Source organism: Haplochromis burtoni, unplaced genomic scaffold (assembly GCF_018398535.1).
Source record: "Haplochromis burtoni strain Fernald_Lab_line unplaced genomic scaffold, NCSU_Asbu1 Contig_25, whole genome shotgun sequence".
Classification (NCBI taxonomy): domain Eukaryota; kingdom Metazoa; phylum Chordata; class Actinopteri; order Cichliformes; family Cichlidae; genus Haplochromis; species Haplochromis burtoni.
Window position 1 is genome coordinate 1,595,599 of NW_024582386.1, and position 26,763 is coordinate 1,622,361.

General features: G+C 39.6%; 3 protein-coding genes across 6 annotated transcripts; all 3 read right to left on the reverse strand.

The window, feature by feature from the left end:
* Window positions 1-1,556: 1,556 nt before the first annotated feature.
* On the reverse strand, window positions 1,557-16,802 carry mtdha (metadherin a). 4 transcript variants are annotated; one of them, XM_005917522.3, is made up of 12 exons: window positions 9,481-9,975; window positions 8,662-8,760; window positions 8,297-8,408; window positions 7,910-8,071; window positions 7,589-7,651; window positions 7,190-7,363; window positions 6,186-6,263; window positions 5,724-5,795; window positions 5,502-5,629; window positions 5,289-5,399; window positions 5,105-5,204; window positions 1,557-4,213 (listed from the first exon to the last, which is right to left on the reverse strand). In XM_005917522.3, exons 1-12 carry the CDS (start codon window positions 9,853-9,855, stop codon window positions 4,146-4,148), a joined length of 1,542 nt encoding a protein of 513 aa, XP_005917584.1. In that variant the 5' UTR covers window positions 9,856-9,975; the 3' UTR covers window positions 1,557-4,145. The 4 variants fall into 4 exon arrangements, 3 of the variants coding, with proteins under 3 accessions (XP_005917584.1, XP_005917583.1, XP_042074846.1); XM_005917521.3 differs by having other exon boundaries at window positions 6,186-6,269; window positions 9,481-9,972; XM_042218912.1 differs by lacking the exon at window positions 9,481-9,975 and adding an exon at window positions 9,161-9,453 and having other exon boundaries at window positions 6,186-6,269.
* A 193-nt stretch (window positions 16,803-16,995) lies between these two features.
* On the reverse strand, window positions 16,996-20,067 carry LOC102303702 (nuclear transport factor 2). Its single transcript, XM_005917519.3, has 5 exons — window positions 19,939-20,067; window positions 18,486-18,606; window positions 18,323-18,394; window positions 18,055-18,153; window positions 16,996-17,275 (listed from the first exon to the last, which is right to left on the reverse strand). Exons 2-5 carry the CDS (start codon window positions 18,588-18,590, stop codon window positions 17,159-17,161), a joined length of 393 nt encoding a protein of 130 aa, XP_005917581.1. The 5' UTR covers window positions 18,591-18,606; window positions 19,939-20,067; the 3' UTR covers window positions 16,996-17,158.
* A 114-nt stretch (window positions 20,068-20,181) lies between these two features.
* On the reverse strand, window positions 20,182-26,135 carry bloc1s4 (biogenesis of lysosomal organelles complex-1, subunit 4, cappuccino). Its single transcript, XM_005917518.3, has 5 exons — window positions 25,729-26,135; window positions 24,002-24,073; window positions 23,804-23,905; window positions 22,156-22,290; window positions 20,182-21,210 (listed from the first exon to the last, which is right to left on the reverse strand). Exons 1-5 carry the CDS (start codon window positions 26,068-26,070, stop codon window positions 21,112-21,114), a joined length of 750 nt encoding a protein of 249 aa, XP_005917580.1. The 5' UTR covers window positions 26,071-26,135; the 3' UTR covers window positions 20,182-21,111.
* Window positions 26,136-26,763: the final 628 nt, after the last annotated feature.

A 26,763-nucleotide genomic window follows, 5' to 3' on the forward strand; every position in this document is an offset into this window, starting at 1 on the left:
CTTTAATCATCCCAGAATTGGGATTACTTTGACAGCAAACAAACTACATTAGAAAGAAAATACGAATAACAGGGAACTGTTAACAACTGTTAACAACAGTAAACAGAGTAATGGTACCATTGAACATTACTTATTGATTTAGCCATTCCATACTTGATGGTTAACATGGCACTATTAGTAATACTATTTCTATGTTTCAGTGTCACTGACCACCATCTGTATAGGCTACATATAGCAGTATATAAACTATTAACTGCTAATGTCAAATATGACATTTCTCAAAGTCTGCACTTGGATAAAAGTTTAGCTCTCTGGCAGAGTGAGTGCTTTTTAAAGGCAGTTTTTATAAAAGAAAGCTTGCGGTGTTCCACAAGGCAGTAGTTAAGGGCTACTTTTATTTTCAATTTTTTGAAAAGTATTTTGAAGATATTGTCAAAAAAGTACGCATGTTGATGATGCAACATATGCATCACCTAAATTAGTAGTAAGGAAAATTTATGTGTTGGACTTGCAAGGCATTACTAAAAGGCTGCAAATTAATAATACTATATAGTTCATATATATATATCAGATCTGGAGCATGCTACTGGCTGATCATCTGGTCAAGTGCTTTTTAAAAAACATCTTAAAACCCCCTCCAAAATAAAACCCTGAAATTGCATTGAACAGAGCAGCCAGCTCTTCATTATTCTTGCTGTACAAATGTTTACAAGAAGCATAAACAGCTATCCCGGCTAAATGTGGAAGATAAATTTAAGGCAAGCCTCCTGGTAACCATGCAAACTGTTTTATGGAATCATACAATAGACTTCTTTCATGATGCCATACACTCACTGGTCACTTCAATAGGTGCACCTTGGTAGTCCTGGGTGCGACCCTCTTTTGTCTCCTGTACAGTCTTAATTCTTTATTGCATAGATTCAACAAGGTGCTGGAAACATTGCACAGATATTTTGCTCCCTATTGACATGATAGCAGTGGCTGCAGATTTGAGGCGAAGCTCTTCTGCATACCTTGGTCATAATGTGGTTATTTGAGCCTGTCTTTCTCTGGCCTGCTAACTGAATATTTTCTCTTTTTTTTAACCATCTTCTGTAAACCCTAGAATAGTTGTTTGGGAAAATCTTTGTTGATGAGCAGTATTTGAAATATTCTGACGTGACATGGTTGGCACCACCAACCATGTCACGTTCAAAGTCACCTTTCTTCCCCATTCTGATACTCATTTTGAACTTTGACATCTCATCTTGACCATTCCAACATGTGTAAATGAGTTACCGCCATGTGACTAGTTGATCAGATAGTGTTAATGAGGAGTTAAACAGGTGTACCTAATAAAGTGGCCAGGGATGGTATGTTTTCGCATTTGGTTAATTTTTACATATTAAAGAAAAGTGGCAAAGCAGCTGTTTAAGGCACAGGTAATCGATCAAATCAACAATACACTTCACATGAGAATCTCATGTTAGGAGAATCTTTTTAAAAGAGTTAATAACACCAAAAACCTTCTTCACGATATGAAGGGAAGGGAAAAAAACATTTCCATGACAATGTGATACAAGCACTTCTCATTTAATTTTCATCTTTACCAAACAAACATAGAAATTTCATTTTTATCTCCTCATTAAACAAAACCCTTCACAAAAAAACATTTCCTAGAGACAAGTATATAAATACGTTGATTGAGTCATCATCATATTCATCAGTAAAAATTTAACAAAAGGGCACCTGAAACCACAGTGACATATCACTTTATCCTCTGCAATCTACCAGGTCTACCAACAACTATCACCATCAGCTGATCGACGCCTTGATGCACTACATCTCACAAAAACATGGTAATGTCCCCTTAAACTGGATGCCCACATGAAAGCTGCAATTCGTCTCCATACAGAAAGCTATTACAGTATAGATACTGAGTGGTACTAAGAGTGGACCAAGTACTAACATTTAAAGCAAAAGTTTGATCACTTTATCTCATTCTATTATCAAAGTCATGCAAAATTAAATCAATTCTGACATCAAAACTTGCAACTGGATGGAAACTATAAAAAGGACTCCAACGCACTTTCTATACAACTACAAGTTAAGGCAATGGAATTAAATTCCTTTTATATATGTCTGTAATTCTGTGAGTGTATGTATGTGTGTGTGTCTTGTTTAAAATCAAATAGATGTGGAGTTAAAGCTGCTCCACGTCATATCTCTAAGTATATCCTCATTCTCAGTTTAGGTCAAAAACATTTAGCCCATCACACATCTTGGAACAAAGGTCCAAACTAAAAAGATTAAAATAGTTCACAATATGCAAAAGATGATAAAAACATTTCTTCAAAATCAAAAGGAACCAAATACAGCCTTTTGCACAGTGCAATTACAGAACTGGAAAAAGCCCTTACAATCTGTACATATGGCATGGCTTTTTCTAGCACAAAAGTGGAAGAAATGTTTAAAAAAAAATCACAAGAGTTCAGAAGTGATCGTTAGGTATGGAAAAAAATCTAAATACAATCCAGCCAGATAAAAGACAGACATACTCAGGGCGATATTGTTTATAAAAGTACAGGGATTACACATTTGTAGTCCTACTGCAGTATAGTTTAATCCCACTAGTAACTTCACAATACGGTGCCTCCCGGTGGTTCATATCAGTTACTGCAGCCTGGATATACAGTTAAGTCTCCAATGGGGATCCAGAATCAGTTGTTTAATATCAAAAATCTAATCTGTCATTCAAAAAGAATATATATCATATCATTTACTAACTTTCAGCCTCCCAACATTTCCCTTCTGACACCCTGAAGCTCAGACAGAAGTGTTTTCATTTATTTGCAGCAAAGCTGGGTTTTGTGCATACAGTTAGACAGGTGTAGTTAGGAGTTGGACAGTAATGGCTGTGCTTCTATGGCTAAGATGCCTTTCACACCAGTGTAACTAACATTGACCACAGCTGCCACTCATTCAGTCATTAAAAGCACAAACTACACACCCTACAGCAGAGTGTTTTCACTCAAATGACAGAAATATTAGACAAAAGAATACACAAACCTATCTCAAAACAATACTCACATGCCATATGTATGCTGACAGAGCCGTGAGTTGTGGTTCAGTCACGCAAGAGTAAAAAACAGGACAGCAGCCTCTTTTTAGGATTGCCTGGTGATTGGATTTATTTAATATTTATGTTGGTAACGACTGCAAGTAGTTGTGGTGACCAACTGGTCGCCCAGAAGTTGAGCATGGAACACCCTCAGCCTCTGGGCGACCACTTTCATTCGCAAATGTGTCTTCAAACAAACATCATTATTCTCAGACAGATTGCTGAAGGTTTTAGAATGATGTTGCAATTAATCCAAGTCAGTCTGCACTGATGGCGATGACACAACTCTTTCCAGTATAGGACTTGACTAGGCTGGTTTTCACCTGGTTGTATTCCTATATAAAAGCAAAGTTGCCAAGTGCCTATATCATTTTGCAGCTACATCACTGTCCTGTAGCACCCATCAGTACCAATCAATGTGTCTAATGGTAGTAGTCACCTGAACACCCTTACAGCTCTTAATGACGGATGTCACATCAAACCCAGTATAAAGAGCAGGAGTATCTTAATCTGTCAGTGTACATATGGGCATGTGAGTGAGATAGGTATATTTCTTTGCTCCATAACCTTTCAATAACTCATAGGGGGCTGCTGCACAGCAATCAAAACAAAGTGCAACACTGTGTGGAACCAAAAGTGTGGTGTTCTGGTAAAAAACAGAAAAGGAAAAAAAAAAATCACAAAAGAAATAAAAATTTAAAACCCGTTTTATTTTTTGGGGTTAACAATTACATACACTCTCAGAGGGGGCAAATAAAATCTCAAAACAAAACACCTTTGCTGTCATTAAATATGTACCTCCCCTAAAAGCCCACCTCACCCCAAACTCCACTCTGTTTGCAGTATAGCAAATAGTGCAAATTAGTTAAGTTTTCAGTCCATAGGACTACATTTCATCTCTGAATTTCGCCAAGCAGGTGATACCTTCCACCTGTTTACTTTTTTGTTTGTGAAACTGATCTCTGAACTGTGTACCTGGTAATTATTGCATGTGACACGTTTAACAATCATTTGCATATGCTTTGTCTGGACCTGTGAGGTGAATTCATGTCTCCCTTCGGACCTTTTTCTTCTGGGAGAACTTCGGAGGCTCCGCAATCTGCTCTGACCTCTCTGCACGGAGATGAAAGGAAAAAAAAAAGTTTTTCAATTGAAATTTAAGGGCATCCAGTAACAGAACATTTCCTCAAACAAAAGTAAATTCAACAGTGTTTCAACAATGTGTATTATTCGGTTTTCCCACGTGCTCTGAATAAATGATCTGATTGACTGAACAGCATCATGTGGGATGACTAACAATACACTCAGCTGGTCTGCATGTTTCCTGTGTGAGTACATTCATTAATGTAGAGACAAAGAAAAAGGCTGCACAGGCTGCTAAAATAACCCTACTGTAATTACAAGAAGAGCTGGACAGAGTAAAACAGAAACGGTCTTAGATTTTTTTCTTCAAAAAAAGTCAACCAAAGTTAAAACTTACATTTTCTTAACTTGGGACTTTTACAGTGTTGGGCCAGAAAAATTTCAGTATTATTAATTTGTCACATTAACGACGTGTCATTGTAGTAAAGTTGACCAAGTGTCTTTCCAATGTAAGCTAAATCTCTCCTAAAGTTTAAATGAGCTGCCACTGTCAGCCTGGGTTGCTGTGGGAAAGCAGGGTTGGCCTGTAAGGCAGGGTTAGGAGAGGTGTGTTGACAAGTTGGTGCCGCCCTTCTGGCAGCTGTAAAGAAGTACTGATTAGTGCATCCGATAGAACAGCAACTCTCTGGGATTTTAGCTAAGTGAAACTGAAAGATGTTCAATGGATGGCTGGAGGGCAAAGGACCGCAGTACTGCTTTTGCTCGCCAGGTGGGCGTGTCACGTGAAAACTATGAAATAATGACCTTGGGTATATACCCACAGGTAGTGACTTGTGTTTAAATGAAACCTAAACAAGCCGCTCTTAGAAATGATTACAACACAGTGAACACAGATTTGGAGTCAGAGATGTTGAAACCTACTCTGAGTGGAGGATATGCTGGCATTCTGCTTTTTGGAGGGCAGTGCAGGAAGCTCTTGGGGTTTGGGTATTGTGTTGACTACGTGCGCCGTGCTCACCGTCTACAACCCAAGAAATGATTATATTACAACAGGTTAAATATTCACTTGAAGACCTGATTTTATCAGCTTGGTTTGGTTTATTACCTGAGCGTCAGATGCAGCCTCCTCTTCTGTTTTCTTCTTCTTTTTCCTCTTCTTTTTCGATTTGGCTTCTCCGCCGGACGGATCCTCTGTGTCCCTCTCATCCTCCAACACCTGACGCAACAATAAGACATGCAGATCAATTTATGTGAAGCCTATAATAGAAACAATACAGTAAGAAGCCAGAATTAAAACAAAACAAAACAAAACAAAAACCTTATTGGGGACAGGCTGTTCTTTCTGCACAGGAGCTGGTGTCACCAACACGGGGGGCTCTTCATAGTTTCCCCAATGCTCCACTGGGGCATTCCAGTCAGAGCTGGGATCTGCTGCTGCCATCCCATCTAAAAAATCAAATCAAACAATACAGATGGAAGATAGTTAGATGGTAAAAACCTGAAGAATCTTTTTAGGAGGATTTGATGCATAGCTACTTACTGAATCCTGACCATTCATCATTAACCTTAGGGCGGCTTGCCCACTGCAGATCCACTGAATTTGAAATTGAATCTGTATGAGACAGAAGGTTATTTGTTAATTTATTTATTTTAATGAGGGACGTAGACTCATTAATTCAATTATAATTCATCAATTATCAATCAATCAATAAGCATCCACACTGGAGGCGATTAATCGCCTTGAAGCCGATGGCTGGTTGCTTGCAGACATTTCTGTATCTAGTTGCCTTGGTAACCCTGTAATGTATTTACTGCCGGGTCACATGCCAATCAACGGCATCACGAGCTTTTATTGTTAGTCACTTCAGTTCCGTCATTTGCAAGCCTTATCCTGGGTCCCGCCCACTCTGTGCTGGCAGCAGCACTTATTTTCCCGAGTGTCACCGACTCGCTTCCAGTGTGGACACAGCTGAAAGGTCTGGTGTGTGACTGGGTGACAAACCTGTGGTGTTTAGTCCCAGCATGGAGAAGGACACTGGGCTGAGGTCAGGCTTTATCCGGCCATCAATGCCACTCCACGCTGTTGCTGACAGCACACAGAAAGACAGGTTATGCTGGTGGAATGCAAACAAACTGCAGCGGAGATTAAACGTTAACAGCATGGTTTCTAATATGAGGCTGGAGTATCTTGTCTTTTTTCCACTGGCACGTTTTCTTGAACACCTCACAGCATGAAATCCAGTCTCCTGGAGATAAAATAACTAAATAAATCAAAATCACATTATACACAAAGAAAGGTCTACTCTAGTTTTACCAAACATCCTGCTCAGTTTCATGATAAATGCACTGTGTTTACCTTGGCAGGCTTACAGTGAGCTTGACATCCACAAGGTTTGTCTGACAATAATCCACCAGGACAAGCCGGGTTATTACTTGGGCTGCCCTTGTTGAGGCAGCAGTTAACTCAAGTTTAAATTTTCAAAGATTTAACCTGCTGTCATAGCTGCTTACTAAATGTTAGCTCAGGTTATAATTTCATTAACAGACTGTCTTTATTTTCACTACACCCTGACCTTATGTCAGTGGTGCCAGTGCTGTGACAGAGCCAGTTCTGTCTCAGTGTCTTCTGAGAACTAGCCCACACTTGGAAAGCATTAAGAAATGATCTTTACATAGAATTTAGAGGATTTGTGGGCTACATCTGCCAATTATTGATGAGTTTCTTGCAGTAGGGTCTCTCACAGCCACTGAGTTTAAACTGCTATGCCTGCGCCAGCTTTTCGACCTGGTTTTATTCTCTCTTCTGCTGAAACTGATGCTAGATTGACCACCAGAATCTGCACTAGTGGAAAAGGGGCAAAGGTCATTTCATTTCATTATCAGCTCTAATGTTTCGTGTAGAGAGAAATCTCCTCCAGTATGTTCACTCTAGAATCTCTTATGTCATACAAACTATTAATATCTACATTTGTGGTGTAAAAAGGTTTACTCAGATCTAGATGGTACCTTGTGACTCCTGAGCCCACGGCTGGGGTTCTGGCTGGGCCCTGTAATGTGTAGCTGCTGAGATAGCACTCCATTTGTTCCCCTCCATAGAGCTCATCTGACCTGGGATCTTCAAGGACATATCATTCCAGCCTCCACCATTGACCGAAGGTTCCTTCCTCCAGCTGGAGGAAACTGAGGGAACATGCAAACAGGAAAGACCATCAGAGTCCCTCAGTAACAGTTTTGTTCAAAATATGTCACAGGAGGGGAGTTCAGACCAGTTCACTGACAAGAAAACAACACTTACGAGCAATATTGAAATTTCACTGGACTGAGCAGCTTGAAAATCACCTCTGTGATACCTTAAAACTCTGAATAAGTTCACGTTTAAGAGAGCCTCATAAAAAAATGGTTTACCTTTGTCTTTAACGGCTTCACTGGCTGTATCTCCCTTTCCAGTGGTTCTTGAATGAAAAGACTCTGAAACAGGGTTGGAAACAGGGTTATTACCACATAATACTGTGTGATAATGCGGGTAGACTATATATCAAAATTGCATACTGAATATGCTACCTTCTTCTGTCATTTTAGAATAAAATACATTTGCCTTAATGCACTTAGTTGCTGCAATGTGACTGGCTCATTAGATACTTGTGTTAATGAGCATCTCAACAGGTGTAGCTAAAAGAGTGGGTGGTGCCTATATTTAAACATAGTGAATTCCTTCTACATGAATACCATGGTTTCCTCTGTTCCTCTTGTTAACTGCTGCTGGTACAGTTGCCTCCACGTGCGTTTTTGATGCTTCCACACTTCCTGAACCGCCAGAGTCCTCAGGACCCTTTTCCTTCCTGCGCTGCTGCCTCTTTTCTCGGTTACTGACTTTTGTCTCCCACACACCTGGATGACACACACATACATGCACCCCAAAAATAACATGACATTCTAAGGGAATGTGGTATATATCGGACTATGAAGGATATTTGCTCATTACTATATTTTAAAGAGTCTGGCTGCAATCAGAATGACAGGACATGCATGAGAAGCACATTCTGCATAATATTAAAATGTCCTTTGAAAATGAGAAGCTATTGTGACATTTCCGCCTCAACGGTTGAGCTGTACCGTCATCAGGTTCCTTCCCATCGTTTGAAGACAAAAGCTGAACTGGTTTCACATCTGTCTTGTTCTTCTTCTTGTTCTTCTTCACCTGCACCGGGGCTTGCACCTCCGGTTTCTGTGGACAGAAATAAAAGAACAATCAAGTTACCTCATAATAACAACTTTACTGCACTTAATGTCTTTTATTATTTATCATCCCAACAGTAGTCTCCAAATGTATTTTTTCACTGCACAGAAGTGGAGTTTTAGCAGTATGTCACCAGTAATAAAACTATCTTGCAAAACATCAACAAAACTGAGGAATTCAGGGAAATGCTGCGCCTACTCTGCCCACCACTGGTTTCACATTTCCTTAATTTTGATCATACCTTCTCAGTTTTGATCTGTGCTGGCAGCTTAGAAACTGCCTCAGCCACTTTAACTTCCTCTTGAGCCACAGTCACTGGCTGCCCATTGGACTGAGACTTCTGGAGGGGTGAAAAGACACAGATAAGAAACATACAGCATGACAACCCAGAAAAACAGGGAGTGCTAAAGAAAATATCAACTTACTTAAAATAAAAACGACAGTTTTTGCGTCAACACTAAATTATTAAGCCTTATATGACTGGTTAATAACACACTTATTGTCTGTTAGCTTGTTTTAAAAGTTATATTTAACAGGTTAAACAGATTATCGCTTTCTAAATACGAGCTTCAAAGAAGCGCGCCTGGGTTGCGGACGTCTTTAAAACCATTTTCACTCATCAAAGCGAAAGTTGAAGCTTCAGGTGGCTAACGATGACGTATAAACTAGCTAGCTAAACAGGAGTATCAGGTGGTTGCAAACACCGATAACACCTTCCCTTTCTTAATAAAACACCCTACCTTCATCCATATGCAGTTAGATTACGGGTTTATTTTTGTCACTTGTAAGTGGGTCGTGGAATTGTCGCTAGATGGCCTAATTTGTGCTGTGTAAACAAAGTATACGACGAGCTATACGACCGTCAATTCATACATGCCAGGTAGCTAGCTGGCTAGCTAACGCCAAACTTAACCGCTTTTGTTAATAAAATAATAAAATAAGTGTCTAACTGAACTGTTTTGCAGAGGGAGCACTTAGGTTAAGGAGTTAAATGAACACCCGCGCGTGTTGTGACTGACTCGCTGTGATTAGACGGCTCGATAAAGGCTGCCTGCGGTACCTTTTCTACCGTTTTCTTTTTGTTCTTCTTCTTCTGCTCTTCTGGTTTGGCAGTTTTAGCGAAACCGGCCTTGAGGGGCTCACCGCCGCCGCTGCTGCTGCTGCTTCTGCTGCTGCCGTGTGTGACCGGGGATCCTCGCTTTTTCCCGGCGAGCAGCCCGCCGCAAACAGCGGCCCACGACAGACTGATCAGCAGCAGAAGACCCGCCGCGGCCGTGGACAAGATGACCCACGTCGGGTACAGCTCGGGCTTCAGACCCAAGTCAACCCCGAATCGAGCCCGAACATATCCTTGTCCCGAAGACAGCAGCTCCTTCAAGTGGCTGGAAAGCAGCTCGGCTTTCTCCAGCGCAAGACCTCGCAAGTCTCCAGCCATCTTTCAAAATTGCGCATACACTAGCTGTAGCTATCATTTCCAGCGCCCGTGCTAACGGAGGAGTGGCTAATCTAATCTGACTGTTAACATCAAGGTTACAAACAGCAGCATATCAATACTACATCTGCTCAATATTAAAAAGCTCACACTCACAGGTTTGTCCAGGACAGCATCATGCACTTACACGAGCCGCTCTGTAAGAACAGGAGCTTTTCTGTCTTACCCATGAATTTGAAAATTACCCATGCACAAAATACTAAAACACATATGCTATATAAATGACACCTGTCCTGAGGTTAAATGTACACCTAGTTGTTGAAAAAGTGGTTCCAAACTATTATTTAAAAATACAAAATAACAACTTAAAAATATAACAACTAAAATCAGTTACAACCCATTTTTTCTGCTTTGTGTTGATAGACTCTTGTAATTGTTAAGCCTTAAAAGAAAGAGATAAAACAGTGAGACGAAAAAGAAGTGACAAAATCCAGTCAGGTGTTAACTCCAAAAACACTAAATCTTTGACAAATTTTGTGTTTATCCGATCTTTATGTCTAGATTGTGTCACTCTAACCAGTTTAACCCACATTACAAAAAGACAACAAATTAATTTTTTGAAATTTATTTCTTTTATTTCATTTAACTGCATTTACCCTTCACTTTCATGCGTTATTACATTACACAGCTCACGTTTTATTTCTGAGAGAACACTAATATTAGCACTGATTTGCAACCCAGCTGCTCGAAATCCCGTGAGTGCACATATAAAACATTACTGTAGAAACATGTTAACAACATACCGAATATTATTAAACAATATATCCGTGGTCCTGAGTATTTTTTTTGTGTTAGACTTATGTCATAATCTGTGAATTAAAAAATCCATTCATCCATGTTATCTTGTGCAACACTGTTACTCTAATATTAACCCTGGTTAATATTAACCCTGGTGCTTTATAATTTGAATAAAATAACCATAAATGTTTTTCTTAGCTCACAAGGGAGTAATCTATTGCCTTTGTAGCATAGTTTCAATTCTTTTCTGAAAAGTGTACAAAAAAATGTATTCAACAAACACTCAAAGATAAATACTAAAATTACAAAAAAAGGTCTGAAAGTTGTTTAAATGAATGAAACTGTATGAATATTTAGTATGAGGGTGATTATCTTTAAATTAAAGGTTAATAATTTCTAAAACAATATTTATAAAGTCCACTTTTTCATGTCACAGCATACAGCAACCAAAGTATTGCATAAAAAGTGTAGCTTTGATGCCTGAGCTGAAATAATTTTTTTTTGGATGGTTTATTATTTGTTCTTCTTACATGCATAAAAGAAATTTAGAAAATAAAGAGTCCTTTTTTGACTATTTACAATTTTTGAAGCCCACATTGTCCACCAATCATAAAATGACCCACATCACATTTATTTCCTGTCACCTACATTTGAGAATAAGGCTGTTGTTGGTTCTCAGCTGTACAAACATTTACCTCTTGCATTCATTTACAACACCTACACATATTTGGCAAAACATTTTTTATTGTATTCTAAAAGTTAGAAAATATTAAAGCAATTTGCCATAGAAACAAGCAACACGAAGCAGAAAAGTAAAAATATATTCTGTGTTTTTATTATCCAAAATGCTCAGTGAGGAAAGAAATACTATTTATGTCACCTCCCTCATTATTTTGTCATGATGGCAAAATGTTGATGCTCACCCATTCTACTTGTAAACTGTACTGGTTGCTAAATAATTCTCCATCTCTAATACAAAACAAAAAAAACATCTCAAAAAACAATAACAAAAAAAAGAGTACAGCCTTCACTTCGTAGCACTGTATCAGTATTACAGTAAGACTTGAAAACCTCTGTTGTATAATAACCGTATGGAAATAAATAAATAGGTTGACCGAATGTAACAAATTTACAGTAACATGCCATGTCAGTTTTTAGAAGTCTGCGTCTAGTGTGAATTCACCGTCCATCATGCTCGACATGACTCCGAATCTTTGATACTCCGCCACCCGTTTCTCAAAGAAGTTGGTTTTCCCCTCGAGTGAGATAGACTCCATGAAGTCAAATGGATTTTCAGCTTGGTAAACCTTGGATTTAAGAAAAATGAGGAAAAAAGACAAAAATAGGTTTAATTTCACCCATTCTGGTGTGCAGAGGGTTTTGAACGAATGATTATTAGCATTACCTTGGTCAGTCCAAGATCAGTGAGAAGCCGGTCAGCCACAAACTCGATGTACTGCTTCATGAGGCAACTGTTGATTCCTATGAGATCTACTGGCAGGGCCTCTGTGAGAAACTCCTGTATATGAATAATAACGATTAGTGAGTTATAGCACTGGTACGACCTATTAAGATTTTATTGCTTCAGAATGTCATGCTGTAAAGCAGCGGTGGGAAACTCCAGGCCTCAAGGGCCGGTGTCCTGCAGGTTTTAGATATCACCCTGGATCAACACACCTGAATCAAATGATTAGCTCATTACCAGGCCTCCTGAGAACTGCAAGACATGCTAAGAAGGTAATTTAGCCATTTCAATCAGCTGTGTTGGACACATTTAAAACCTACAGGACACCGGCCCTTGAGGCCTGGAGTTCCCCCACCCCTGCTGTAAAGCTACAACTGATCCACTGCAATGTGAGTTAGTGCAGACAAAATGAACAGGAATATGAGGTGAATAGCATTTAATAAGCAAGCATATAATGTATGTAATGTGTAGCATTAGCTGACCTGTTCGATGCTAACAGCTTTGGTGATGATGTCTCTGACTCTCTCCTCTGATGGCTTTTTCACCAGGTAGCTGTACAGCAGGCAGGCAAAGTTGCAATGCAGACCCTAGCAACGAACAAAAAAACATGTCAGAACAGCTGATCCGAAAAAAAATGTGTATTTATGGTGTACTTAGTCCCAGGTTTATTTTAGGAGACTTGTGTTTACACAACAGCATTTATTACATCAGCTTGATCTCAAGGAAGAACAATGATGGTCATGGTTGATACAGCACCCCCTGGTGAATTGTAAGAGAACTGCATGTCCAACAACTACTATTTTGTAATTGTTAATTAATAGGGTGATGATTAGTTTCAACACAGTGAATGCTGAGTGAAAGAAAACTGGGTGTCAGCAAGATGTAAAAGCAGTGTTTTCAGAGTCTGCCACCATACAGTCAGCATAAATGACCAAAAACTTGTTATATTAACTAGTTAGTTGGTATGAGGCTCTTGATTTTTTATAACAATAAGATATTTTGAAAATCTGACTCTCAAAACAGCCAGTGCAGAGCTGCTGTTGTACAGTGTTTGCTATAACAGGGAAATATCTGTCTGAGGGCATTTTCCAAAGAGCGAGGTGAATGTGCAGTCATGACTCTGCTGCCAGCTTTGACAGTATATTGGTGTTTATGATTGCTGTTTAATCTTTCATGTTTATTCTTATCATTTGACTTATTTTTAAAGACCAATGTTGTCTTTACAGCATATATGAATTATACAGCTCTTATGAATTTGGCCGCTGAGGCTGCTGCACAAAGTTAAGGAGTCATACCAGTTATAAGCATGACAATGCAGGTAAGGGCAGACATACTGTTTCTATTTCTGAAAGTTTTCCACAGCAGTTCAAACTTATGGTCATTATGTGCATCTACTCATTTAGTCACATAAGACTGACAACAGACAAATCTAGATGGAAAACACTCTGTGCTACGCTGTCATTTGGAAAGGAGTAATTACATAGATGCCACACCTCCATTTTAAATATGAGCTGCTTCTCTTACCCACAAGTATGTCTGATTCGCTCACAACTCAGGGATACTTTCAACACATCAGAACACATATTTTTGTGCGTGAATTAGTCTCACCTCGTCCCTGCTAATGAGCTCGTTGGAGTAGCTAAGGCCAGGCATTAACCCCCTCTTCTTCAGCCAGTAGATAGCAGCAAATGAACCAGAGAAGAAGATGCCTTCCACAGCTGCAAAAGCCACAATCCGCTCCCCTGGGGCACAAACGTCAAAAATGACTGTTAAGTGATCAAACATGAGGTTCCTTCTAGGACAGTTTGATGTTATATTTAGTTTTCAGTTGTCGTGTTTTTGTCAAGTTTTGTTTCTCCCTTACCAAATGTGGATTTGCTGTCGTTTATCCACTGGAGGGCCCAGTCTGCCTTCCGTTTCACACAAGGCATGGTCTGAATGGCATTAAACAAATAGTCCCTAAAACACACAAACATGAAAACACATGAACTAAAGACTTTTTAATGTGTAATTATACTGTAGTAACAATATGTAGGGAATAGTTTATTTTGTTTGTCTTTAATCAAAGACACTCAGGAACAGGGTAAAAATAATGCAACAAGACTCATGGAGTTTGCTGAGTGTTTAGACTTAAAAGCATCTGTAAACAGTCTGTTGATGAGTGACGTTTGTTGTTTGAAGGCACATCAAAGTTGCTGCAGCTGGGAAAACAACGGCAGTTACCGCAGAACGGTCTCGACTTAACCTGTGACAAACAGGTGCAGGAGTCTGTTCCAGAAACCAGGCTCAGTGAAAACTCTGAACACCTAATAAAGGTAACTTAAACAGTGGATCAGTCACCAGGTAGTTGCCTTTCTCTGACCCTTTCCCTCCTGCTGGGCCTGACACAGCTGTCTGACAAACTATTTAGTTTCCTCATTCAAAGCACAAACTGGAGAGCACTCATTTGCCTACGTTTACGTCTTTAGACTCTCTGAACATGCAGTGAACTATTTATCAGCTTTTAATCTGTCAGTGAGACAAGGCTGCAGTCTGAATATATTCTGGAAGCATTTCCTGTTGAACTGCTTACATGTCTTGAAATATAATAAATAAATGCTGCCAAACAAGACTTTTTAAAACAGATGTAAAACATTCTTACTAGGTGAGACTGACTTTACAATCAAAGATTAATTACAAGGCATCTTTAATGCATGTTTTCATGGTGCTACATGAATAATATTTATAAGCAGAATGTGATAGGATTCAAGTTTTATCATTCATTATGAAAAAATAAAGCTGGGTAAATGATGATTTGCTGGACTTTGCTGAATAAAATCTGACAGGCTGTGTATTAACTTCCTCAACTTCCTCTTTTTGTTCTGTAAACAACACACTCTGCTTTGAAATTTTAGGTCTACTGTGTTTAAACCCCAGGTGCTACAGTTTGTTGTAAATCTCCAGAAAGTTTACAAAAGAAACTCATACAGAAGCCGGTAAAGGATTTATACTTTCATTACAACATAAACACGACACAAAAACTGTTTTCCGACTTGCTAAAATAAAAAATAAATAAAATAGAGCCACCACGAGTAACTGACCTCTCCTTCAGGTCCCTAATGTAAGTGTTGATGAGCATACTGTACATCTCTGAGTGGACAGTCTCTATGAGGATCTGAAAGCTGTAGAAGGATCGCGCTTCAGGGACCTGCACCTCCTGGCTGAACCTCTGCACCTGTTGTGTAGATTGAAAACATTTGCGATGAAGCGTGCAATCCCACAAAACACTTGAACCACACCAAGTAAAAAAAAATAATTCAGAGTGCCATCTACATTTATGTTAACGCATCAAGTATGGTTATCTTTTGATAGCCATTCTTGATGTGTGACTTCATTTTTGAGGGCTTCTAGTAATATCAGTTTCATTAATTTTGCAGTTCAGCTGCCATTGCATCAAATGAGCTTGTTCTCAATCTACATGCAAAATATATATTCTTGAAATTTCTTTAGAGGCCTGCAAACTAGTCTCACCAGGTTCTCATTGACGATACCGTCGCTGGCAGCAAAGAAGGCTAAGATGTGGGAGATGAAGTGTTTTTCCTCCGCCTTCAAACGGTCCCAGTGTGCCAAGTCTTTGGATAGATCGACCTAAAAAAAAAACCCCATCAAAAGCACACCTGTCTCAGTTCCTTCATTTCATGTGTGGGTATCAATATGTGCACAGTGGAAAGTAGCAGCAGCAGCAACTGTCAAAACCTGATGGTTAGACATTGTTGCATTCAATATTTTCTTCCTAAGATCACTCAGTAAAGCACTCAAAGTACAGTACCCACCTCCTCCACGGTCCAGAAAGAGGCCTGGGCCTGTTTGTACATCTTCCAGATGTCTCGGTACTGGATGGGAAAAATGACAAACCGCCTGGGGTTCTCTCGGAGCAGAGGTTCTTCCTCCGTCTCCAAGCCATTCTGGCAGGCTGTATCATCTTCTCTGAAGCCGTTCTGCAAACAATCCTTTACATTTAGTTTGGTGTCTGTCTCGTTTTTGTTGCATTTTTCACTCCTAGTCGCTGTTTCTCTCGCTCCACACAACTCGTTTTACGGATTGTCCCTTTACTTATAACACGGAGCACTGCGCTTGCGCGTTAACTCTTTACAAAACAAAGGACATGACATTAACGTGTCCACTTGAAAAACATAAATGAATAAAGCAAGATATTTTTGGTCGCCTTCCATACACATTTTAAACGCTTTAGTTGATTTATTTATTTTTAGTCGTTATTTCCTTAACCTCAAACACCGTGACTGACAGCTAACACGAGCAGGAAAGCACTTTCACAGCTAAAACTTGCCGTAAACCCTATTATTTGTCACATTTAGCTAAAAATATGCATTTCCGAAGCTACAAAGGCTTTAGCTCCCCATGTTTCAATAAAGGGTAAGGTTACTACACAGCTACAAACCTACAGTTACACAACCGACGTCCTCGATACACACAGTAACAATAAACGTTTAAGCTAGCTGTGCTTCAGGCCGATAGTAATGAGCTCCAGTACCTGAGAAGATGGCCTTTTCACCGTCGGAGTCATTCTGAGGACTGGATTTGGGGTTTTTATTTAGCTAGCTTGTACTCGGTGCCATAACCCTGCGGACGTAGTTGTAGTTCTGTTGATTTGACACTTTAAATCCCCACATACGGGGGTATAGCGCCCCTAGCGGAAATACTAAGAAGTTCACCTTTAAAACAACACGTGGTACGGGTAGCACGATAAAACTTCCGAAAATGACTAATACCGTGATTTTTACCTACTCATCTCACTTGCACTATTAGACATCAAGCAACACCGATGAGTAAACAGATTAAACTAAAAAAAGCTATTTGTTACAGGAAGGCAAGACAAAACCGTAGTTTAGAGTAATAAATTCTTTATTTGAATAGAAATGTTATTAATACATGCATTGTAAACACCAAAAAAATGTGGAATATCTTTCTAGAAGTGGCAGCATGACACCGCAGTGTGAATTCAGAACTGGATACAAGTGAATGTGAACCTACTAATCCAAATCACTACACTGGTATGTTGTGTATCCCCAGTCGAAACACATCATTCGTGCATGCCCACGCACAGTTTTGGGATTTCAGCATAAACACTTGATGGAAGGCCATCGGTGGATCATCATCTACCTGTTGGAAATAATTAACAGCAAAATCGTGAAAAACTAAAACTGTAATGTTGGCAGGAATATAAACTTAAATCACATCAGCATAACTCATTAGGACTCTAAAAACACTGCAGTAATGATAATAAAGCGCATTGTATTGTAATGTAGAAGCCATACATGTTGTTCAGAGTTAACATACAGAGTAAAAACAGCAGACCCACACACACTGGTAAGAAGTTCTCTATCAAACACTTAATGAACTGCAACACATCATTTATCTACATGCTCTTCAGAATGTGAAACAGTTATTTGTACTGGGAAAGTGCAGCCTGCCACAGCCAGACTGTCATGAAAATAAACATAAAACTTCCCTGCCACCCTGCATTTCACTGGATTTAAAAATGTAACTCTTCCAACCACAAGGGGGCAATCTACAAAAGCTGCTTTCTCAGAGAGAGTAGTATTGGATCCCAACACTCAAAACAATGACACCTGCAGGTCTGAATGATGATTTTAGAATAAAATGTAAATGTTATTTTTTTTGTTTGTTTTTTGGGGTGAACAAGGTCACATGATATACACAATGCCACTGATATTTGTTCCTCCTCATCTTTTCTGACTGAGCACAAATTGGGTAAAAAGACCCATTAGTGAGAACATTTTGTGTACATTTGAATAAATTCTGACCAAAGCTGTCGTCGGAGAAGTGATTCTACTGCAGATGCCTTGATGTAAGCTCATCAGTCCTTCAGCCAGATGAATAAAAAACATAAAATAAAATGTGAAGAATCACTAGAATACCTGTAGCTGTCCAAACACCATGATGAGGATACAGCTGTCTACTGTGGGCTGGAAGTCCTGTTCTGTGATGATGTGCTTAATGCGCTTGAAAGGCAAGTTCTGTGAATTGTGAACAATATTATTGTTTAGACTGATGTGCTGATGAAAGGAGAGGCGTAAAAATATTATTAATAAATTCACAGACACAACATAACCTGGATTAGAAGCAGCACTTATGGAGTTTCTTTGTGCATGCCGGACCAACAACCTGCTAAAACAAGATACTTACTACTAGTTTGCCAGTTATAGCTTCTCTCCCCTGAAAAGGTGATCCTTCCCATGTCAGACAGGCATCAGGAGACTGCAGAAACATTTTTTCTTTCATAACTATAGGCTCAAAATATTTTTAACATCCAGCGTGATGGAACTGAATAGACATCTGGAAAGCTTACATAAAGGTTACCCAGTCCCATCCTATTGGTATTGTCAAACTGGTTGTAATACTCCTGGACAAAGCCCTCTCCAATCTTTTGCCAAATTTCTTTCTCACAGGCCATGTTTGCAGCTTTGGATCTGTAAAAGAAGACAAGCTAAGTAAAATAAGTCAAGAAATGAGAAGAAACTTGTGTTTATTATTTACACTTAAATAAGACTTTTCTGGTGTCTAATGTGACTTAAACAAAATATGTATGTAAAAATGAAGGGCCAGTTAAATGACTATCTTAATGGACAGCCTTTTGAAATTGCCAACAAAGGTACTGTCTAATTTAACCCTGCATTTAATGTATTTATATTATTACAGACAGGATTACTTCAGATGTTTGTCACTGTATTTTACAACCTCAATCGCAAAAACCTTATACATAAAAGGAACACAATAAAACATATTTAATGTTTAAACTCAGAAAAAAAGTGCCATTGTTAAGAAAAGGGTACATAAAATTGCAATTGTGAATAAAATACAGGCTTATGCGGTTTGGAAATCACTGTTTGCATTTTGTTTGTGTTCACATTTTACACAGCGTCCCAACATTTCCAGAATAGGACTCATATTTTATTGATTTACACACAATTCCTTATGCCATTTTGTTACGTGTGTTGTGTTTAACCTAAGTTTAAGCTGCTGTAACAAAGCAACTTCCCGACTTTGGAGATTTAAAAAAAATAAAATAAAATATTATCATCTTAAATAAACTTTATTTTCAACCACTGCGAAGGACTGCAGGTAGGATGTAGATGAGTGTCAGGGGTGACTTGTGACATAAACATAGAAGAAAAAGTGAAAGGGAAGGTTTACAAGATGATAGTGAGACCTGCTGACAGAAAGACAGGAGTCTGAGCGGAAGATGTTAAGATTTTCAGTGGGAGTGAGCAGGATTACAGATGAGTACATCAGAAGGACAGCTTAAAAGAGGCATGCTTTTACAAAAAAGAAAGAAGAAAAAAAAAAAGAAAAAAGAAAAGAGCCCCACTCATATTTTAAATGAAAAAACAATGGGTTGCCTCTCGTGCTGAAGGATACAGATGTGACTGCACAGCTGGGGGGAAAATGAGGCCTGCTTCTTTAAGTGGTGTGGTTTCAACCAGCTGCAGCGACTATAGCAAGAGAAGCAGATTCAAGTCTATTGGGAGTTAACCAAGTTGCTGTCCAGGTATTTTCAGACTAGTTGAGATTAGTTAACGCAGTCGGGATTAAGCAGAATATAAATCGGAGCTGTCGCAATCCTGCCGTTTGTTAACCAGAAACCCAAGCTGCGGTCTCAAAGTTTTGGCTAGCCTCTGCTGCCTTTACCGAGAACTGTTTTTAAAACCTTTGTCTCCATATTAACCTCATTAAACTCGTGTCAACAAAGGCCTCAGTAACCCGTCATCTTCATTAGACACTTGACTCAAAAAGTACTTTACCTTGTCCGCTATTTTTGCTTGCTTTTTTTCCTCCAGCAGCAGACGTTTCGGCGTGGGGAAACGAGTCAAAACGAGGGGACCGGAGTTCCCGCTTCCTCCGACTTGTGACTAACGCGTGACGTCAGCACAAGCCGCCCAATGAGAGAGCCTCGCAGTTCTCCCGTCAGGAGCTTTCCCTTCTCACCGAGTCCCACCCTCTAAAACACTAAAACTCAGGATCGCATACATGAAACAGAAACGAGCTTGTCTCAAATATTTTTTAATGATTATCTCAAAATCGTAAACCAAATCCAACATGTAAAATTAAACATTTTTAATATCTAATTTGGCAAGTAATCAAAGAACCAGAGCTGAAGCTGTGACCATTATTGGCTAAACTTTGCAAGAAAGGGGCCGCACTGCATTAATCTGTTAGGTACTGTTGCTCCCCTCTCCATGATGAGGTCCAAAGTTCCTCTTCTTCCTATTTAGACTGCAGCTTCATCACTGGCACAAAACATAATCAGCAAGTGACAACTAATCTATAATGTGCTTTTTTTCCCTAAAAGGTGCAATCAAAGACGTAGCCTCGTGTCAGAGAGAGGCAGTAAGATAAGGCTTGAAATAAAGTGAATACTTTGAAATGGAAGACGTTAAATGCTTAACAGGATAAGATCAGTATTGCTCGGTGGGTGGGGGTGTAGAAGAGAAAGAAATACAGCTCAGTTCATAACAGCGTGCAGGTCTTTACAAACACTATCAACAGGAATGTAAGTCATAAAAACAAAGCTGGGTTATTTCTCTGTGTATTATTTGAAGATCTTATTGTACCTTCTATACAGTGCTCTACAGGCGAGTGGGACGACTTTGTCCTCCTGACTTGCCACAAATTTAACATCTTACATTTTCTTCACCATTAGTGAAAACAAAACCAAAGACCCATTCAGGCACTTTTAAAATAATTTTGCTACAGTTCAGTGTTTGTTGCTGCCAGGGAAAGGACTTTCAGGAGCGCAGATTGTCTGCACCCACTTGACTTCCAGTGACTTGTTCAGAAAGGCTGCTATTGCTTTGTTGAAGCCACTGCACCAATAGATCCTCCTTGCAATAGGTGGCAGTAAAAGTCATCTGTGCAGTTTGGCCCAACAGGCCTCTGAGGTTAGAACCGAGTTATGTTTTGAACGTTCGAGCGCGTCACTGTTCCGGCTGTGACGTGAAATAATCATCTGTCCGAAACACGCTGGGGATTTCTTGACGCTGATGTGGTGCTGGTCGTCTTGGGCTGGCTGGTTTCTGAAAGCAAAGAGACAAAAGTTAAAAACCTAATAAATGAAGTGTGGTTACAACTGCTGGGGGAAACCTTAAAAAGAACACTGACTCCGCAGGCATGATGCTGTTCTTGAACACCATCAATCTTAATCAGACATATAAATAAAAACACTGTGGGTGTTTTTGTTTTTATGAAATCTGAACCTTTACTCATAATGATCTCAATGAAGTCTGGATAGTGACTACAAATGACTTGGGTGGCCTTGATCCCAATCTCTGGACAAACAACAAACGTTGAGCAAATCAAATTCTGTGTGGATGCAACTGAGGTCACTAACGGCAGATCGCCAGTTTCCTCCATGATCGTGGTGGAGGCAGTCAATTTTTTTCTTTTTCAGAGGCAATAAATGGCTCAGCAGATATTTCACTGTCTAAAAGGAGAGCACCTAATATTTCCCCAAATCTATTTCATTCTATCCCATTTAGACCCAATGTGGAGAAAGTGGGCAGGGCATGTGGTTTCAGCCATCAGCAGCATTTGGGATCCTGCCTAAATGCATCAAATGCATCTCGGGATAGATGCATTTGATGCACAGCTATGGGTCTTTTGGGAGATTTTTTTTTTTTTTAATCCATAAGCATTTTTCGACTCCTCCTTCTTCTTTGTAACAGAAAAGCTATGAAGAAAAACCTCACTCCCTTTGCTTCATTCCAGTGGGAAATTACAACCAAATAAAGTATGATATTAATTTAAACATTGTGAAAAGTGCTGGTTGTTACAAGTAGCAGCAAAAGCTCTGGACTGCAACCGATTATTACAGTACATTGCTACAGTAAGAGTGGGCAGCCCACAGCTGAACTAGTTTGGGAACCTTCTAAATAATAAGTTTTTGTTTAATCCTGCAAACACCAAACTCAGTGGATAGTGGAGAAAATTTATAATTCACAAGTGCAGAAATTGGCTCTTACGTTTAAGAAGCCTGGGACAGTCATTGTGCGGAGGATCTTCTTGAAAGCACCCGGTAGTGTACCTAGCTCTCCCTCTGCCTGTGTGACCTGCTCCTCCATTGCGCTGACATTGGCTCCCACCATCTTTACAAAGGCCTGCAGACACAACAGCATATTTAAGATTCACTACAAAAGTTACAATATTCAATTTACCTGTGGTTGGCAGACAGAAAAGACAGCTGACACAGCTACGCTTTGTCCCCAGTCAAAAATGACTGTGCTGTTACACCAATGATGGACTGTTACGTTATGAAGCAGACATGCAGATGCCGACCTTGGCTCCACAAATAATTGTAGTCCAGTCTGACTCTTTATTACAAATCAGGAAATATTAATCATATTTTGCAATGAAAAACAAAAACAAATGTGTCTTTAATTTTAACTATAGATTGTGATAGATAATTTTTTAATATAAAAAGGTTTATGCAGTTAATATACAGTCATGTGAAAAAGGAAGTTTACACAGCACTCTATCCACTTCTATGAAAAACGTACAAACTTAAACTTGGCGTGCACCACCTGAGATAAGGGCTGAACAATGAGCATAAGAACACCGTTATCGCTTCAATAGGAATTATGAGCCCAAGTAGCTGTCAGGTGATAAAATGCACTTGATTAACTGATCATCAGCAAGTGTGAGCACCTCTGTAAAAGCAGTTTGGCAGTTTGCTGGACTGTAACACCGAAGTGTGAGTCAACACAACCTTCTCAGGAGTCGACGTCCCTGAAAGTTCACCTTAGGTTTGCAAAGTTGGATATTCGAAAGTACTCTAGAGTCAAATGTGAGGCCACCTGTTTGACAGCTAAAGCTTGGCTGAAACTGGGTCATGCAACAATGATCGATGATCCCAAGCACAGCAGCAAATCTACAACAGAAAGGCTGAAAAAGAAAAGAATTAAGGTGCTGCAATGGCCCAAACAAAGTCTAGACATCAAACCGATTGAAATGCTGTGACGGGACCTTAGAGAGCTGTGCATAAATGAATGGCTGCAAACTGATAAAGTCATACAGAAAATTATTACTTCAAGTTATTTCTGCTAAAGGTGGTTCTACAAGTTGCTGAATTATGGGATGCACCTAGTTTTTCACAGAACTGCATAAGTTCCTCTGAAAAATTTCACATGACTGTTTATCATGAAGTAAATTTTATTTTTGTCTCATCACAAGTTACCTGATGAAGACATTTAATGACATTCAGCTGAAGAAATCGTGAGTATGAACTCAAATAAATATAGTTTTTGCAAATAAGGTCCCCTTTGCTGGTAGATTACCAGACATTTGAATGCATGGTAAGCTTTTACATGAGGAACAGGAACTAATACTTCTACCTTTTCGGTACACGAATGAATAAATAGAGGAAATAGAAAAACAAACAAGTGGCTCAGGGTCTCCATTTGTGAGGATGATACTTTCCGTATTTAATTATGAATAAAAACACTGCACACAAATCAATACACATCAACTCACAATCACGCATTTCATATTAGAGTTGTTAATGCCGCTTGCAGTTTGGCAGGATGCCTCTCTGAGGAATCTGTGTGCATTATAAAAGCGGCAAATGAATATTTTATACAAAACAAAATGAACCGTATGAAACAGTCGCTTTACCTCCAGCTTATCAATTCTTCTGTATATCTGTCTCATTTCATCAGACTTCTGCTGGATTTGAGGTAGGTTTTCATTCACTATCTGCGAGGTATCGTTACGGATCTGTAGACAAAACAAGACAGAATATCAGAAGCAAATTATCCGCGTAATCTAAAACATGAGATGTAAGACACACTTTTATATTCTGACTGAGCTTACCATATCCAGCATTCCAACAAACTCATCCACTCTTGTCAGCATCTCTTCCAAGCTTTTCTCCAAGCACAGGATCTATATAAGACAATGATTTTAAAGTAAGGGTCCCAGAGTGTGTGAAATATGTCATAGGTATGCTGCCCACACACAAGCTTCAATAGGTTTAGACTGCATGGCCAAAACACAGCAGCCTTTGTGCTCCTTCTTCAGCTTCTCTGTAACATGCCTTGTATCACGCATATCCACTTAAGACTCAAGTCACATGGCTTGGGCTTGAATCAGTTCTCAGGCCATTCTTCTAATGACTTTTGAAGTGACATGAAAAATCCCACAACCCAGTTTTGACCTTAACAGCAGTTACTCGCACCTTCACCCAGATTCAAGCCCCTCGAGTTAGAATTAAAAGCTTGTAAATATATGACTTTTCAGAAACTTTTCCTGCCATCAGATGCTCTAGCAATCATTCTGGCAGCAGCGAATCATCTTTGTGGTTTTCCTCCTGCCTGGCACCTCCATATTCAGCATCCTTTGTCTAATATATCCTCTATCCCATCTCTACACATCTCAAACTCTAGCCCTTCAAACTTTACTACTAAATTCCTCAACCTGCGCTGTCCCTCTGAAACACTTGTCCATTCTGCTCAATCCCAGTGAAAATCTGAACATCTTCAACTCTGTCATCTGTTTTTTTTTGGGTCAGAGGCAAACTGAACAAACCATAAATCATAGCAGCACCTCGCAAATCTTCTTTTACTTTTGCTGCTATCCTCTTGACACTTGTCTCTATCTACTTCCCCCATACTCTCTTCCTCACCTCACTTGTGCCCTGTCCATCGCTTTGGATGGTTGACTCCAGATATTTAAACTCATCCACCTTCACGATCTCTGCTCCTTGCAGCTTCACATTTACACTTTCTCTCTCATTCACACACATGTATTCTGTCTTGATTTCATTGACTTTCATCCCCTTTCTCCCCAGAGCATACTTCCTGTCGGTTAATGGTGAGGCATAAGTCATGTGAAGGCCAGATTCGACGTTAATGCAATTTAAAAAGTAAGCTTCAATGTTTGCGAAGGTCTACTTATACTGGTGTTTCCCCTTTTTCTATCAAAGTTCATCAGGGGCTAAATTGTTACTCCAGCTGCTGTTCTGACAGCCTATAATTTTTTGGTTTGAGTAGAGTCCGTGCAGGTACATGTCTTTTTGGGGCTGCATATTTCTTGTGAGACTCATTAAACCCAGTAAAATGTGGGCCACTGTCTTAGTATGTGGTGCTGGTGGACCGCACTACGTCACTGCACTCGTAGAGCATTTAAAACACAATTCTTTCTACTTTGTACCTGTTTTTGAAATTAGTTGGCCTAATTTGGGACTTCCGACATAAACCTCTGCAATACATCTTTACAGGCCAGCTGATGTAAGAGGAAAGCCAATCCTATCACTACTTTCGTGTCGCCTAGCAACTGTCATTGCCAACACCGTCCTAGTTACTGACAAAAGCAACGTGAAACTTTCTTGTACCGTAACGTTCTTGTTGTATAAGAAAATGTTAGGTAGAATAAGACATATAGTCCTTAATGGAGACGATGTAAACCAATTTATTTGGTACTCATAATGAAAGTGGAACACTTCGTTTACAGGAAGACTGTGTAGGGCTGCTGCGGTACTGACAGTCAAATCATAAACAAAGAGCTAAACATAGCTTAGCTGCTGATATAACAGCACGCACCTCGTCTCCTGCTGTCGCCCTGATGTAGGAGGAGTAGCTGAGCGCGGTGTGCCTCAGCACCTCGTCGTCCTGCTCTGGGTCGTGCTTGTCGGTTGTCCCGGGCTCTGCAGCTTCATCGAGGCTCGGGCTTTGAGAAATAACGTTAGCTGCTCCTGCTACTCCTGCCCCCGCCGCTGCTCCAAAGCTGGGGCTCTGCGACACCGTCCCGCTGCTGAGGATTTCGCTCACCATCGACAAACTGCTCGCACTCTGAGAGACGATTCCGCTGTCTGTGCTGATCTCAGCGCTGGACTCCTCCAGGGGAGACAGCAGGCCCACCCTGTCAACCCGTTGATGGTCCATGTCGCTTGTCTTTCTGATCTACTGCCGTGTTTTGCCTTGTCAAATGACTAGATCACGTGTGTCGCACAATGGACGGAAGCTCGTAAGGGACTAAGGTGTTTTTAGTGCAGCAGAAAACGGAAAATGTAAATAAAGAAAAGTACAGTATAAATAAATAGAATATAATGGAATACATTCTCAATGGTGGATACAAGCGCCATTTCTTTCCATGTCTGCCCCTTTGGATTCATGCATCAAAATTAATAAATTCCATTAGCCGCTTGAGTTTTAAAAATTATCAAAGTTTTTCAGTTTATTTCCCATCATTTTCATCTTAGGCAGTTTTACAACAGAATTCCAACCACTGGATCAATTTTAGAGGTTTTACTCTTAAATGTTCGTGCTTTTAACTATAAGGCAAACTTATAACTTGAACACTTCAAGTAAAAAAAGATAACTGCAATGAGATTTGTTATAGTGCAATGAAAAAGTATTTGCCCCTTTCCTGATTTCTTAGTTGTTGTTGTTGGGTTTTTTGTTATTGCATATTTGTCACCCTTAAACATTTCAGATTATCAAATAAATGTTAATATTAGAAAAAGATATCCAAAGTGAATAAAATAAGGGAGTTTTAAAATTATGATTACATTTATTAAGGAAAAAAAGCTACCTGACCCTGTGTGAAAAAGGAATCTCCCCTAAACCTAATAACTG

What these genes read in the sequence shown, in the direction of transcription:
- mtdha (XM_005917521.3), bottom strand. Translation starts at nt 9,855, where the DNA reads ATGGCTGGAGACTTGCGAGGTCTTGCGCTGGAGAAAGCCGAGCTGCTT. An exon ending in TGAAGCCGTTAAAGACAAAG is followed by an intron (nt 7,364 to 7,588) that starts GTAAACCATTTT and finishes ATGTTCCCTCAG; the next exon opens with TTTCCTCCAGCTGGAGGAAG. An exon ending in AACAGCCTGTCCCCAATAAG is followed by an intron (nt 5,400 to 5,501) that starts GTTTTTGTTTTG and finishes TTGTTGCGTCAG; the next exon opens with GTGTTGGAGGATGAGAGGGA.
- LOC102303702 (XM_005917519.3), bottom strand. Translation starts at nt 18,590, where the DNA reads ATGGCCTGTGAGAAAGAAATTTGGCAAAAGATTGGAGAGGGCTTTGTC. An exon ending in TGGGACTGGGTAACCTTTAT is followed by an intron (nt 18,395 to 18,485) that starts GTAAGCTTTCCA and finishes ATGTTTCTGCAG; the next exon opens with TCTCCTGATGCCTGTCTGAC. An exon ending in TGGTGTTTGGACAGCTACAG is followed by an intron (nt 17,276 to 18,054) that starts GTATTCTAGTGA and finishes TATTTCCAACAG; the next exon opens with GTAGATGATGATCCACCGAT.
- bloc1s4 (XM_005917518.3), bottom strand. Translation starts at nt 26,070, where the DNA reads ATGGACCATCAACGGGTTGACAGGGTGGGCCTGCTGTCTCCCCTGGAG. An exon ending in GGGCGACAGCAGGAGACGAG is followed by an intron (nt 24,074 to 25,728) that starts GTGCGTGCTGTT and finishes TGTCTTATATAG; the next exon opens with ATCCTGTGCTTGGAGAAAAG. An exon ending in GAAGAATTGATAAGCTGGAG is followed by an intron (nt 22,291 to 23,803) that starts GTAAAGCGACTG and finishes TTGTGTCTGCAG; the next exon opens with GCCTTTGTAAAGATGGTGGG.